This window comes from Mustela lutreola, chromosome 2, assembly GCF_030435805.1.
Source record: "Mustela lutreola isolate mMusLut2 chromosome 2, mMusLut2.pri, whole genome shotgun sequence".
Taxonomy (NCBI): Eukaryota; Metazoa; Chordata; class Mammalia; order Carnivora; family Mustelidae; genus Mustela; species Mustela lutreola.
In genome coordinates this window covers 45,060,791-45,074,085 of record NC_081291.1, presented here as the reverse complement: position 1 = coordinate 45,074,085, position 13,295 = coordinate 45,060,791, and the positions used below count along the sequence as shown (strand labels likewise).

General features: G+C 37.4%; 1 protein-coding gene across 8 annotated transcripts in view; it reads right to left on the bottom strand.

Moving 5' to 3' along the window:
* LOC131824150 (contactin-4) overlaps window positions 1-13,295 on the bottom strand; it is a 938,389-nt gene that overhangs the window by 477,128 nt on the left and 447,966 nt on the right. For all 8 annotated transcript variants that reach the window (XM_059161541.1, XM_059161538.1, XM_059161545.1 and 5 more), the window contains one exon: window positions 10,982-11,123. In XM_059161541.1, coding sequence (XP_059017524.1) covers window positions 10,982-11,036 — 55 coding nt within the window. In that variant the 5' untranslated portion in view covers window positions 11,037-11,123. The remainder of the gene's footprint in view (window positions 1-10,981; window positions 11,124-13,295) is intronic.

Genomic DNA, 13,295 nt, shown 5'->3' with positions numbered 1-13,295 from the left:
ATGTAATATTTAATAAGATTTCAAAAACATTATTCCCCCCAAGGAGTTTTAATAAATTTGCTAAAATATAATCCACATGCAATATAATCCACCCTTTTATAATGTACAATAAAATCGTACTATGGTATGTATATTTGTTTTCCTCTCAAATTCCTATGTCTAAATCCTAGCCCTGTGATGATGGGTATATAGACAGAATTTAGCTATCTGCCATCTGGAAGCAGGCCTTTTTCACCAGAACCTAACAAGCTGGCAAGTTGATTTTGGACTTCCAGCCCATGGAAACTGTGAGCAACAAATTTCTGTTTATAAGCCACCAAGTTTGTGGTTATCGTAGCCTTCCTTGATTAAGACAAGTGGTTTACAGTATATTCATAAGGTTGTTCAGGCATTCCTTCATAATTCCAGAGTATTTTCTCCCTTTCTTCCTTCTTTATTCCTCTCTTCCCTCCTTCCTTTCTTCATCCCTTCCTTCCTCTCTCTCTTTTTAAGATTCTATTTGTTCATTTGAGAGAGAGAAAGAGAGAGAGAGAGAGCTTGAAAGAGACCATGAGCAGGAGGGAGGGAAAGAGGGAGAAGCAGACTCCCTGCTGAACAGGAAGCCTGATGCAGGACTCCATCCCAGGACTCTGATCAAGACCTGAGCTGAAGGCAGACACTGACGGGGCCACCCAGGCACCCAATTCCCGAGTATTTTCATTATCCTAAGGAAACTGTACACCCAATAGCAGTCACTCTAGTCTTCCCCTACACCCCCTCTGGGCAAGAATAATTTATTTCCTGTCTATGGATTTCTGTGTTTTGTACATTTCATATAAATGAATTAACATATGGCCTTTTGTGTCTGGCTTCTTTTACTTAGAATATTTCAAGGGTTTATCCATGTTGTAGTATCAGTATGCCATTCCTCTTTATGGCTGAATAACACTCCATTGTACGAGTATCATATTTTGTTTATCCATTCATCAACTATTGACATTTGGGTTATCCCCACTTCTTGACTACTATGAATAATAGTGCTATGAACATTTTTGTACAAATTACTTCTATTCTGGTCAATGTGATTTGTAGGGTCTCTATAAAAAAAACTTTTCAAAAAAATCTTCTAGTCTTCAATATTTCACTGTTTTTGCTGGGTACAAGAAGACTTCGACATTCTTTCTTCTATAAAAGCACCTTGGAGGGACTGTGATAAAGAACATTTACCTTATTCTTTGAGTCAAAAGTTTAAAAAAATTTAAATTTTGTACCTCTCCCCTTCATACGTGTCCCTTAATCAATTTCCCTTCAGGCTCAGGGCTACCAGCTTGAGTTTCTACTTCTACAAAGACAAGAAAAAGAAGGGAATTATTCTTAGATATAGTTATAAACTAAGGAATAATAGGTTAGTTCCTGCATCTTCTATGGCATTGCTATTCAATAGACCCATAATGTGAGGCACATACATAATTAACATTTTTCTAGTACCTACATTAAAAGAAAAAATAAACTGGCAAAATTAATGTTTTGTTTAGCCCATTGTATTCATTTCAACATGTAATTGGTATAAAAATTACTAAAGGTATTTTCAATGTTTCCTTGTACTAGGTTTCCAAATCCCAGGGCAGCCACAAAAAGAAGGGGATGTGAAGGTAAAGGCAGAGATTGAAGTCATCCATCCACAAGGCAAGGAATGGCCAGGATTGCTACTATAACCAGAAGCTAGGAAGTGGCAAGGAGGGATTCTTCCCTTGAACCTTCAGAATGAGTATGGCCCTGCCAGCATCTTGATTTCAGATTTCCAGCTTCAAGACCTCTGAGAGAGTAAATTTCTGTTGTTTTGGGCCACTTATTTATTATTCGTAATTTGTTACAGCTGCCCTAGGAAACTACTACAGATTTTGGGAGGTGTTTTGACCAGCCACATGTCAAGTGCTCATATCTAACTGTGGCTACTTCCAGCACAAATTAAAGCTTTAGAGGGGTCTTCTGTGGCCTTTTGCTAACATTACTATAGAAAAAGAGAACCTTGGACCAAAATCTCAGTTCAGATCTGACAGAGTGAGCCATCTCACCTAGAATTATTCCTTTCCAAAACAAAACAATCTGTTATCTACCTTAAGGGAAAGGATTCTTAATTACTCTGAGAAGACAAAACAACCTGACAATTTACTAGGCACTGTGCAAAATATTCCTGCTTCCCTCCTCCCTTTTATTTCTCTAAGCACAGAATTCACATCTAATGATAATATGTACATTATTGTTTACCAAAAGGATTAGTCATTATACTGTATTTGTAGGTTCCAGGGACATTTTTCTTCTATTTTCCACTTTCCCAAGATTCGACCACGTAGTTCTAGTTCCCTTTAAAATTAAAGAAAAACATCTTTTCTGCATTCATTACATCACAAAACAGATCAAGAGCACAGGTGAATATCATACCTGTTAGTAGCTCACAGGCAGTGAAACAAGGCTTAGCAGAAAAATTAAATTATTTCATTACTCAGGACACCTCTTCAACATGAGAAGCCCTTACTTTGTATTATTAGGTATTCAGTAAGGTGCTCTGAAAGTCGCATCAGTAAAAGCGCGGCATATGTACGAGGGGGAAAAGTAAATCACTAGATTATGAATCACAAAACTTAGATTCCAGCTTTGACATTGATGCCAGACATATGACCTTGAGCAGGTCACTTACCACTAAGAATCCCATATGTAAAATTGGAATAACGACAATTCCTGCCTTACCTGCCTCCAACGAGCATTTAATATGGTTCTCAAGCATAGAAAAGCATCAGAATCTTATATATGTGTTATTAAAACACACACTGAGGGACTCATTTCCACAAATTCTGATTATGTAGGTTTGGGCTGAGGTCTGGCAATCTGCATTTCTGATTACTGTACCAGGTGATGCTGATGCTGCTGGTCCATGAACTACATTTGAGAACTACTGGTTCATAGTATTTTACAAGATGGCGAGCTCTATGAGGACAGGTCCTAGGTGTCATTAGGCATGATATTATCACAGTAAAAAGCTCAGGCTTTGGAGATATACAGACTCAAATTCAATACTGCTTTGATTCCTTAGTCAGGTCATAACCCCTCATCTAGGAAATGGGTTCTTGTCAGGTTAAATGGGATAGCTGCACTCATGAATGTGATGTATCTGGCACAGATATGCTCAATAAATTTTCACTCATTATTATTGTGGTTGCCTCTAGCCCCTAACAGCCTTGCTAAACAGACTGTTCAGCTAATATTTCATAGTTAATAAGTGCTAAACAAATTAAGGGTGTTATTACAGTAGTGTAAGGCAATATCTCATCAAACTGTTTATCATATAGATGAAGTATCTGGTTGACATCACCAATGGGAGTTAAGTGGGGAGAGAAGAATAGAAGGATGTGGCTCATCACAGTCTTTGCCCTAGTATATTCCACCACAGTTCCTTAGGGGCTGTTACGTGCACCTTTCTTTATCTGGGTAGGTTGTTGTTGTTGTTGTTGCTGTTATTGTTTGTAAAATGTATTTTGGAAATCTTTCATCATTTTGAGCCACTAGATCCTTCTATCTTTAGAAACTTTATCTCTTTGCAACTTGATAAATTTCTGGAAGCCCCATCACAGAAACCTTCCCAACTCTTCCCCAGTGCCAGTTCCCCAGACAGATGGCTCCAGCTGGCAACGGTCTTTGGTATCTCCCTTCTAGGAAGCAGACCCTAAATGTTGTGTCTGGTATACAAGTAAATGGATGCCCACTTGTTTGTTACTTCTGGTGATGATGATAATAACAGCACTAACTGCAACTAGCACTTAGTCCATGTGACAAAGCCAGGCACCTTCCTGAGTGCTCTACACATAGAAGTTTAATCAATTTGGGTATTTATTTATTTTTATTTATTTATTTATTTATTTTTTTAATTTTATTTTTATTTTTATTTTATTTTTTTAAAGATTTTATTTATTTACTTGACAGACAGAAATCACAAGTAGGCAGAGAGGCAGGCAGAGAGAGAGAGAGGAGGAAGCAGGCTCTCCGCAGAGCAGACAGCCCGATGCGGGGCTCAATCCCAGGACCCTGGGATCATGACCTGAGCCGAAAGCAGAGGCTTTAACCCACTGAGCCACCCAGGCGCCCCAATTTGGGTATTTATTTTTCATCGATATTCTTCATTATTATTATATCCCTATTTTAACGATGAGGTCATACTGCAAAAAGGTGAGGTCAGGGGAACAAATGTACTATAAAGTCTGCTATCCAATCTTCAACCACTGAAGAAAGGCAGACACCAGGGTGCTAAGAAGTGGATACTGGTGACATCATCATCACCATTACCACCACCACCACCAGTGCCAAGAGGACAGGGTCTATGTTTCACTTAGAACTAAACTACATTCTTAGAATGAGAGCAATGCAATGTTTAGCACTGGCAGATCCTCAAATGGATGTCGAATGACTCGGCGAACAATAGCTCGCATGAAATGGTGCTGGCTAAGTATCAGACACCGTACTGAGCATGAAGAACACATACATGATTTCAAGCCTAATAAACACCCAAATGAAGTAAATACACTTATTCTGTCCAATTTATAGGTGGTGGGAAAAGCCACCTAAGAGAGGGAGATAAAATAGCTCGATCATACAGCCTTTAAGTGGTTGACCTATCTATTTCATTTCAAAGTCCCTGCTCTTAACGACCTGTGCTGCTGGGTCTCCAGGTCCCATTTTTGGCAATGTAGGAGATGCCATAGGCTACTCTTCCACCTACCATCCTCAAGCTCTGGGGTTAATCCCGTATTTCAACAAACAACTACTACACAAGTTGATATGAAATGCAGAGTAATATATAGAGTTTAATCTGTTTTTCTCCCTCCCTCCTAATATGTTTCATTCAACAGAATTTTTTTTTGGGGGGGGGTAGATACAGGCCCTAGACTCTATCAGTAAGGGAATTTTATTTATAGCTAAGACATCCAGCTTGGTTGAGCATATCTAATGAAGCCATTAATGATGTTGCTTCAGGAGAGGTCTTAAATTGAATATTTCTAATAACTTTTGGGTGGTATGACTGCTACTATATGTCCATGCCTATGGGGATATAAAGCTGCTGCCAGTTTCTCTATTTACCTCAACATCTTCATTACTGATTATTATTTTCCCACCATGAAATGTACTTAAGTACTTAAATTGATATTCAAAAGGAGTTTTCCATTTGCTGTTTATTATTTTCTGGGCATACTTCTTCCCATTCTTTTCTTGAATTTTCATCACTGGAGTCACTGCTTTTTAATCTAGTTATTAGCTCTCTTCTTGCTAAATCTTTCTACTGCTTTGGCTTCATTTCATGGCCATAGTTAGAAAAAAGCACAGAGGAAATAGGAAATCCATTCGTTGGGTTCAGTCAGCATGACTCTAAATGCATTAGCAAGCCAGTTTCTTAGAAAGAGAAACAATAAAATAGGAGGTCACTAAAGGACTATGCTTTGCAGTAACTATATGAAAACTGACATTTATCCAAACCTTTTTTGATCTTAACTTTATTTTTGTAACTTTTGCAAGAGCAGAGTCAGTACTAGGTTTAATATCTGTCTAGAACTATTAATTATTTGAATGTTGCCCATTCTTCTGTTTATTCTGGAAAAAATATGAGAATGTTGAGAAATGAAATACTATACAGGCTGTCCTATGAGGACAAGCTGTGAAACTAACTTCAGTGTGCTCTCCATCCTGGTGGAGCTACATGGGCATTATGAAGAAGGCTTCCCTTCCCTTGTTTTCAGCATGATCCTGAACTTTGCTGGAATATTCTGATTACGTGGACAGATGATGCTCATTGAGTTCTATTATCACAATGAATATATACCGGAAGTTCCTAGTGTGTATTTGTGTCCTCTTACCCTGGAAGAAGCTAAAACCATAGACAGCGTACTTAATCTTAGTGATAAGAGATTTCCTGAGCATAAAAATCCCTTCTGAAGACCACTGAATATTCTCTCCAAGTAGTCTGATTGCAGGTATTGGCCTTTGGCTTATAATTTTTTACTGTCATAGATACAAGCTATATGCCTATGACCAACTATTCAACCCAGGGCTCCTCCTTGCTCCATATTTTGTGCACACTCACCAATGCTAGAATATGTCTCTCTTGAATTATACAGGACCATTACTCCACCGTTTACCCCCATATGCAGCTGTAACAATGGCATGGGATTTTGTGAACAAGTCAACAAAGGCTTGCATTTGGAAAGGATGCATTTTCTCAAAAAGAGATAATTGCTGAAGTTGGTAAACTGCACCACAGAAATGGGAATAAATTTAGCCTCTCTGAAACCAAAATCAACTGAGAATACATCAAACATACACATTTTTTTGACTCATTCACAAAGGGTATTCACATAGCTTGCTGTCTCTTTCCATACATGAACATATGGACCAGCCATTTTACTCTTTCTTTCAAATTCTGCCAATGTGAACAGAATCAGTAACACATGATTGCACATAGGAACTCGGTAAAACTTTGTAGTAAGTTAAACACAATTTTAAGCTTAGCTCTAACATTTCCATAATGAATGAATTAATTGATTGATTAATTTCTCAGACCATGTGTATAGCTAAAGCCAAAAATTTCTGAGTTGATAAAGGACTTTGGGAACAATCTGTTTAATAGCCTCATTGTACAGAGGTGTAAAGTGAATCCCAGAGGAGCAATTATGACTTGCTCTGTATTTGGTTAATACTGCAACCAGTAAACTGTAAAAACAATAAGAGAGTTGCTTAATAGTAAAATATTATCTGGTTGCAAGACCTAGACAATAGTCAAGTTGTACCTGTATAAAGGCATGTGTACATGCACTTGTAAAAGTAACTGCATACATATACCTACAAGGATATACATCATAGTCAAGCACATCAGTAATCTCTGTCAAAACTATGTTTTCTGTCTGATTTCTTCTTAATTACTGACATGACTAATACTGGGCCACTGCTCTGCTATTAATCAGCGTGTATGTATTTTTGGTTTGTATTCCTCCAAAATCATTGTGAAGGAAGGTTTGGATATAGCTAATTTATTTGGGAGATGATCCCGGGAAGCAGGGGTGAAACAGGTAAAGGCAGAAGAAACTACTATAGGCAACTGGGAATCCATCTTTCCTAGGGTTCTTTAAGGAACCATGTAGAATGTGCCTAATAACTGTCCTCCTAAATGACAGGAGGCTGTGGTATTTATTACTGTTATCCCTACCTCACTGGTTGAGGAATGTAGCAGAGGAGAGTGAGCTTCTCATAGTTTCTCTTGCTTGTAACTATAGACAAAGACTGGAGGCAGAAAAACACACAGGGGGCACAGTGTACCCAGCAGTAGCTGAAGTAAGAAATGGGCAAGGTGGTGTCATACCAAGAACATCTCATATAAAGTTTAAGGCAAATAAACCAATTCTCATACTTTATATATTTAAACCTAATACGCACACACACACACACACATAAAATAAGAATTTGTATGGATTAGCTTCAGAGGTGACTAGTCCCTCCCTTAACATAAAACTGACTACAGTCTGTCTTGGGTTCATAGTCGACTTTAAAATTGTAGACTGCTTTCGATCTCTCATGTCTGGCCAGTATGCAGCATTCATTCATTTGAAACATGTTTATTTAGTTATTGAATGGCACCGTTCACTAGGCATTTTGAAGATGCTAATGAAGATGAAGATAGCAGCGATCTAAAAAAAAAAAAAAAACAACAAAAAAACCCACCAAAAATACCTGCCTGAATAAAGCTTCAATCAAGCGGGGAAAGACATTTAATATAAAAACAAATAAAATACAGTTATTCATATATTGATAAGAAACCTAAAGAAAAATAAAACAATAAGAGGGGTAGAGAATGTTGCTAAAAGAAAATGTTGCTATTTTCACTAGTATTAATTTGTTTATTGTTGTCAAGAAGAGCCTCACCAACTAAGTGGCATTTAAGCAACAATTCAAATAAGGTTAGAGAGCAAGTGACAGGGACATTTAATGGAAGAAAATTCTTGGCAAAATGAAGACTTTGTACAGACACCCCCAACATCCAGTGTACTTGGAAAAGTGTATAGTAACAACAACAACAACTAAAAACAAACAAACAAACAAACAAAAAACCCAGTGCTGGAAATAAACTTTGCCAACTGGTAGACCAGGAGCTTTATCTCTAGCCTGAAGACCATTTTGGTCTGTTTTATGCAGGCTTTTTGTTTTCATTTTTAAAATTAATTTGAATTGATTGGCAATGTTAAAAAAAAATAAGAGGTTTATGCATAAAAATGTTGAAGAACTAGAAGACCTAGCACAGAGGACTAGAGTTGGGCACTAATTAGATGGTTGCTAATTTAACAGGATATGTTTTCTCCGATTTTCCACAATTACCAGTATCCTATATTGTATGTAGGAGTCACTATCCCTTGAAGAATGTTCACTCATTTGTTAACTTCCTTACTCATTCAGGTGGTGGAGTTCTGTGATTCCTGGTTTAAATTCACTAAGAGGCAGGATAATAAAACCAATTTTGTAGAGACTGGATTTTCAGACTACTACTATTATTTCTTCTTCTTCTTCTTCTTCTTCTTCTTCTTCTTCTTCTTCTTTTAAAATTATTGTCAGAGACTTAGCTTAATATTTGGCAAAAGAGAAGAACATTTCTATTGTACCATAAATTACTAATCAATACCTTTAAATAATTAGCAGACCTCAAGATCTATCGCTTGCAGGAGCAATAAGCTTATACATTTGGATCTTCTATCTTATTTAGGAAAAGACCCATTTGAGATCCACTAATTATGGTAAACATAACAGACACAAATATTTTCCTTGACAAAAACTTACCATGAAAACTATGACTAAGGAAGTATAGGAAAGGAAAAAACCGAGAAGCTAAAGCAGTTAAAGAAATCTGTTCAAAATTCAGAGTGCTGAGTGCTATATAAATTAATGAAATCAAGACAAATAGCAAGAAAACAAAAACATTAATTAAAGCTTGACTTTACCTACACTGAAGGAGGCATATGGTAAGGGAATATTAATGCCATGTGAAACAGTTCACAAAAAAGGCTCACAGAAACAATCGATATACCGACCAATTCCCAACAAAACGCTAACTGAACAGAAAGATACAGGTACTCATCTTCAATGAGAATTCCAAGTTTTTCAAAACACAACTCAGAAGATTAATGTCTTCCTTGATTTTCAACTCTTTAATTTCTTGACATCTACTCAGCACACTGGTTTAAATAAGCACATTGCTGTAGTCAAATACTGAGAAATCCATTCACTGCTTTAAACTTTAAAGAATATGTTCATCCCAGAGTAGGAGAAGTTAGAACCAGACTGACTCAGTTAAGGCCTTTTCTGGAGGGTCCATGTACACAAAATGACTGGAGAAAAGCAAGTGAGGCACAAAGCCTGATAAACATTGGTGGAGAATGACAAGATTTACTCTCCAATCAGATGAGGGAGAAGTGATAAAGCTAAAACAGGTGTCTAGACGCCAACATATCCATAATCAGGGAATGGTGAGGATATTTGTGAAGACAAAAGGTTCAGGATTTAAAGGTAGGACACTATAACGCTTACGAGTGAATGTGGGTTAACATTTAGAAAAAGAGTGAGAATGAAAGCCAAAATTTCAAGACTAAATTTGTAAGCATAAACTGGACAAATCAACAATATAACTAAAGGACTATATTCTAATGATCAAAATTATGGATTCTGGAGTCAGTCTGCTTGAGTCTGAAACTTAAGTTTCCCCACTTACTGGCTTGGGTAAGTTTCTTAAGTTCTTCTTGATGTTTCAGTAATGATATTAACAGTAATGGTGTTGCCAATAAAAATAAATAGTTAACATTGACTTCTTAGTGGTCATGATGTAATTAAATGAGCTAAATTACAACAGGTGAGCACAGTGCCTGGCATGGAAAAGTCATCTCTGTATGCTAGTATTACCACTGCTAGCTTTAATTTTGTAACAATTACAAATAATCTGTTCTATCAAGCTTTCAATCTATGTACCTATAGAACTCAGCTAATAGAGCTTTAAGGGAGCAGTAACCGTGTGTGTCGTTCTCAGGATTATGTTCCCAGATACTAGCACAAAGCTGGGTCTTTGCAAGGTACTCAGTAACATTATTTGAACGAAGTCATGAATCAAAGTAATGGTGACCCAAAAGTTATTTTTGTTGTATTTTATAAAAATGCAAATATACTCCATGTGTCCTTCTTGGACTCAAAACTCTCAATAACAAAGCAGGTCAACTAGACATTTCAAAAAGGCCTAGAAAGATGCCCACCACTCCAACCTTAAAACCAACTCTCAGCATGCGTTGGACTTAAGATGCATCAATATTTGAATTATGCATGCTACCTGGCAGGTTCATATCTTCCAGAAAATCGAGAAAGTAATAAGCAGCATGTCCAAACTTTTTAAAGCCCTTGTCTACTAGCTGACCATTGGCACACAGTAAAAATCTCCTATCTTTTTTCTTTCTGTCTTCTGCTAACTATAGGTGTATTGAAATGAAAAAGAAAGAGTCTTAGTATCAAAAGATGGAGCAATATTAATAAAGACATTGAAAGAACTGCCCAAATAAACTTCCATCCACTGACATCAAAGTAGGCAATACTCTAGACTATATTATCGGTTTTATTGCCCAATATCTCTATGCAATTGACCAGTGGGATGAGCAAAAATAACAACTTTCAAACTAAATAATGGCTCAGAGGACTCTAAAAGGACCAGATAGGTAGGTGAAACATCAATGTCTAGCTCTGGATACAACACCATGAAAAGAGCCACTAAAAGACCATCAGGAAAGTATATTCAACAGTGTCAGCAAATGTTAGTCTAGTCATAGTAACGTGCACTCTTATGATTTTATCATTGCCATCTAAAGTGAAGACCCACTTTTGAATTAGTGTGAAATACAGTGGCATTTTTAAATCAAGAAGTTTTTAAATGACACTCTACCTGCAAGGCACAACATGAATGATTGCAGTACCAGCAGTTCCCATGGCAACCTCATCTTCAGTTTCCGAGGTCAAAGGAGTTTCGAGTCCAATAACAAGTGAAAAGAATCGCTGCTTCTTTTAAGTTTTGTTCAACCTTTAATCTGTGGGAAAGAAGAGACATTGCAATGAGATTCGCAGATACTTCTTGTGGTCTCTACAAATTTGTTTTTACCTGAACACAAATAAAACTCACTTGTGGAAAGTCCGACTAAAGAATAGTATGTTAAATTATGAATATGAAGCAAATAAGCTCCCTCTCCTTTCCTTCCAAATAACACCTGGGCAGAGAATGGAGCTGGTGTCTTCCTGTGGCTACTGAGTGTAAGCAAGAACAGATTTGCTTAGATATAAACCAACCCAAAGGCAGAGGAATGGACTATTGGAATGGACTATTTTTTTTTTTTTTTAATAAGGTCCTACTCAAGCCTTAGTCTCCAGTCCCTGTTCTTATTTATTTTCCAATTAATAATACAAAAATGCCAACATGGAAAAACTGCTACTGTATAAGATAGAGTTAACATTGCTGGACCACAAGGAAAAAATTCCAAGGTTTAGAACGGAGTTATATGTGGGGAGATTATAACTACTCTATCAATTTAAGTATTTTTCCTTACTCTATGTTTCATCTCCTGAATCTAATAAAAGAGCTCAGCTCCAGTGCCTACTGGGAGAAATCCTACCATCTATGAGTAGCTGACTACTAGGTTTTTTTTGACAAACAGAGAACATGATTTAAAAAAGCAACTCTTCCATTATCCAGAAATCTCAAAATAGGAGAACTTGGGGGTATATGAAAGGGTCTGTATTCCAAAGGCTACAAAGCAAGTAAGTGAATGAGTGAACAGGCAGACAAACAGGGCACTCTGGAGAACACAACCTCTCTGAAGTGGGTAGGTGCTCCTTAGCTCAAGCTGACGGCTAACATATGGGGCACAGACCCAGGACTACAAGACCACTTATAACTTTTCAAAGAAAAAAAATTTAAATATTATTGTATTTTGAAAATCTCCCATTTTTAAATATTGAAAATCGGTTCAAAATATTTTCTTAAACAATGTGTGAGCCAAATAATGTCAAATTATTGTCAGGTCCCAAAGGTCTGCAACATGACCTTAGAAAAAAGAACTCTGACAGCACTTCCTTTCATCTACCCATCCCTTCTCCCTCCGTACTGCCAGAAAGCCATGTATTTATGCATATATGGGGCACCTTTTGCTTTCCAGACGCTGGATGAGGCACTGGACCTCCCAAAATGCAGACAACCAGATCTAGCCTCAAGGATTTCCAACTCCTACTAACTGGGGGCATTTACCCACATTTCATAAAACTGCAATACAATATGCCATTGTGAAGGAAGGAAGAGACTTTCTGGCCTGGGAAATATCATAAAGGAGAAGAGCTCCCACTGGGGTCTAAAAGATGAGCAGGATACTACCTATTTATCCTATTTACAGGAGAAAGCTAGGAAACTAGGAGACTCAAATGCTCTTTACAATTCTGGCTATAACTAGTTGCATGATTCTGGGTATACACCTGATCCTCTCTCCTTCTCCTTCTTCTTCTTTTAATTAATATATAATATATTATTTGCCCCGGGGGCACACGTCTATGAATCATCAGACTTACACACTCACACCACCAGACTTTCACAGCACTCACCATAGCACATACCCTCCCCAATGTACATAACCCAACCACCCTATGGCCATCCACCCCAACCCACCAGGAACTCTCAGTTTGTTTCATGAGATTAAGAGTTTCTTATGGTTTGTCTCCCTCCTGATCCCTTCTTGTCTCAAAGATACCACCTTGCTAAGTAAATAAAACCTTTTTCAAAACTATATAGTGCCATACAAATGCTAGATAGTATTTTTACTGCACATCCAATATTTTTATCCTAATAATAACCTGGGGCTTTTCATCTCACCCCCACTTGTAAGGAAAACACTATGATGGAACACAGGCTCACAAAAAAACATGGAACAGCACAAGCTCATTAATCAAGGGCTCTTAGCATTAATTTATACTGGGTGGTCACTGAGAAGCCTTTATGTGTACCAGGAAGCTAATAGAAAGTGGAGAACCATCATTAGAGAACTTGTCTTTCTTTTGTGCCCTTAAATAGCTCAGTTTCTGATAAAGCTAGACTAATATATTGTGAAGACAAAAGGGACTCTTAACTTCTGATCTGCTGATGTGGCTGAAAGCAGGCAGCATCTCTAATTGGATATGTTCAGATACTTTTCTGACATGCATGGTGATTAGGCCATTTT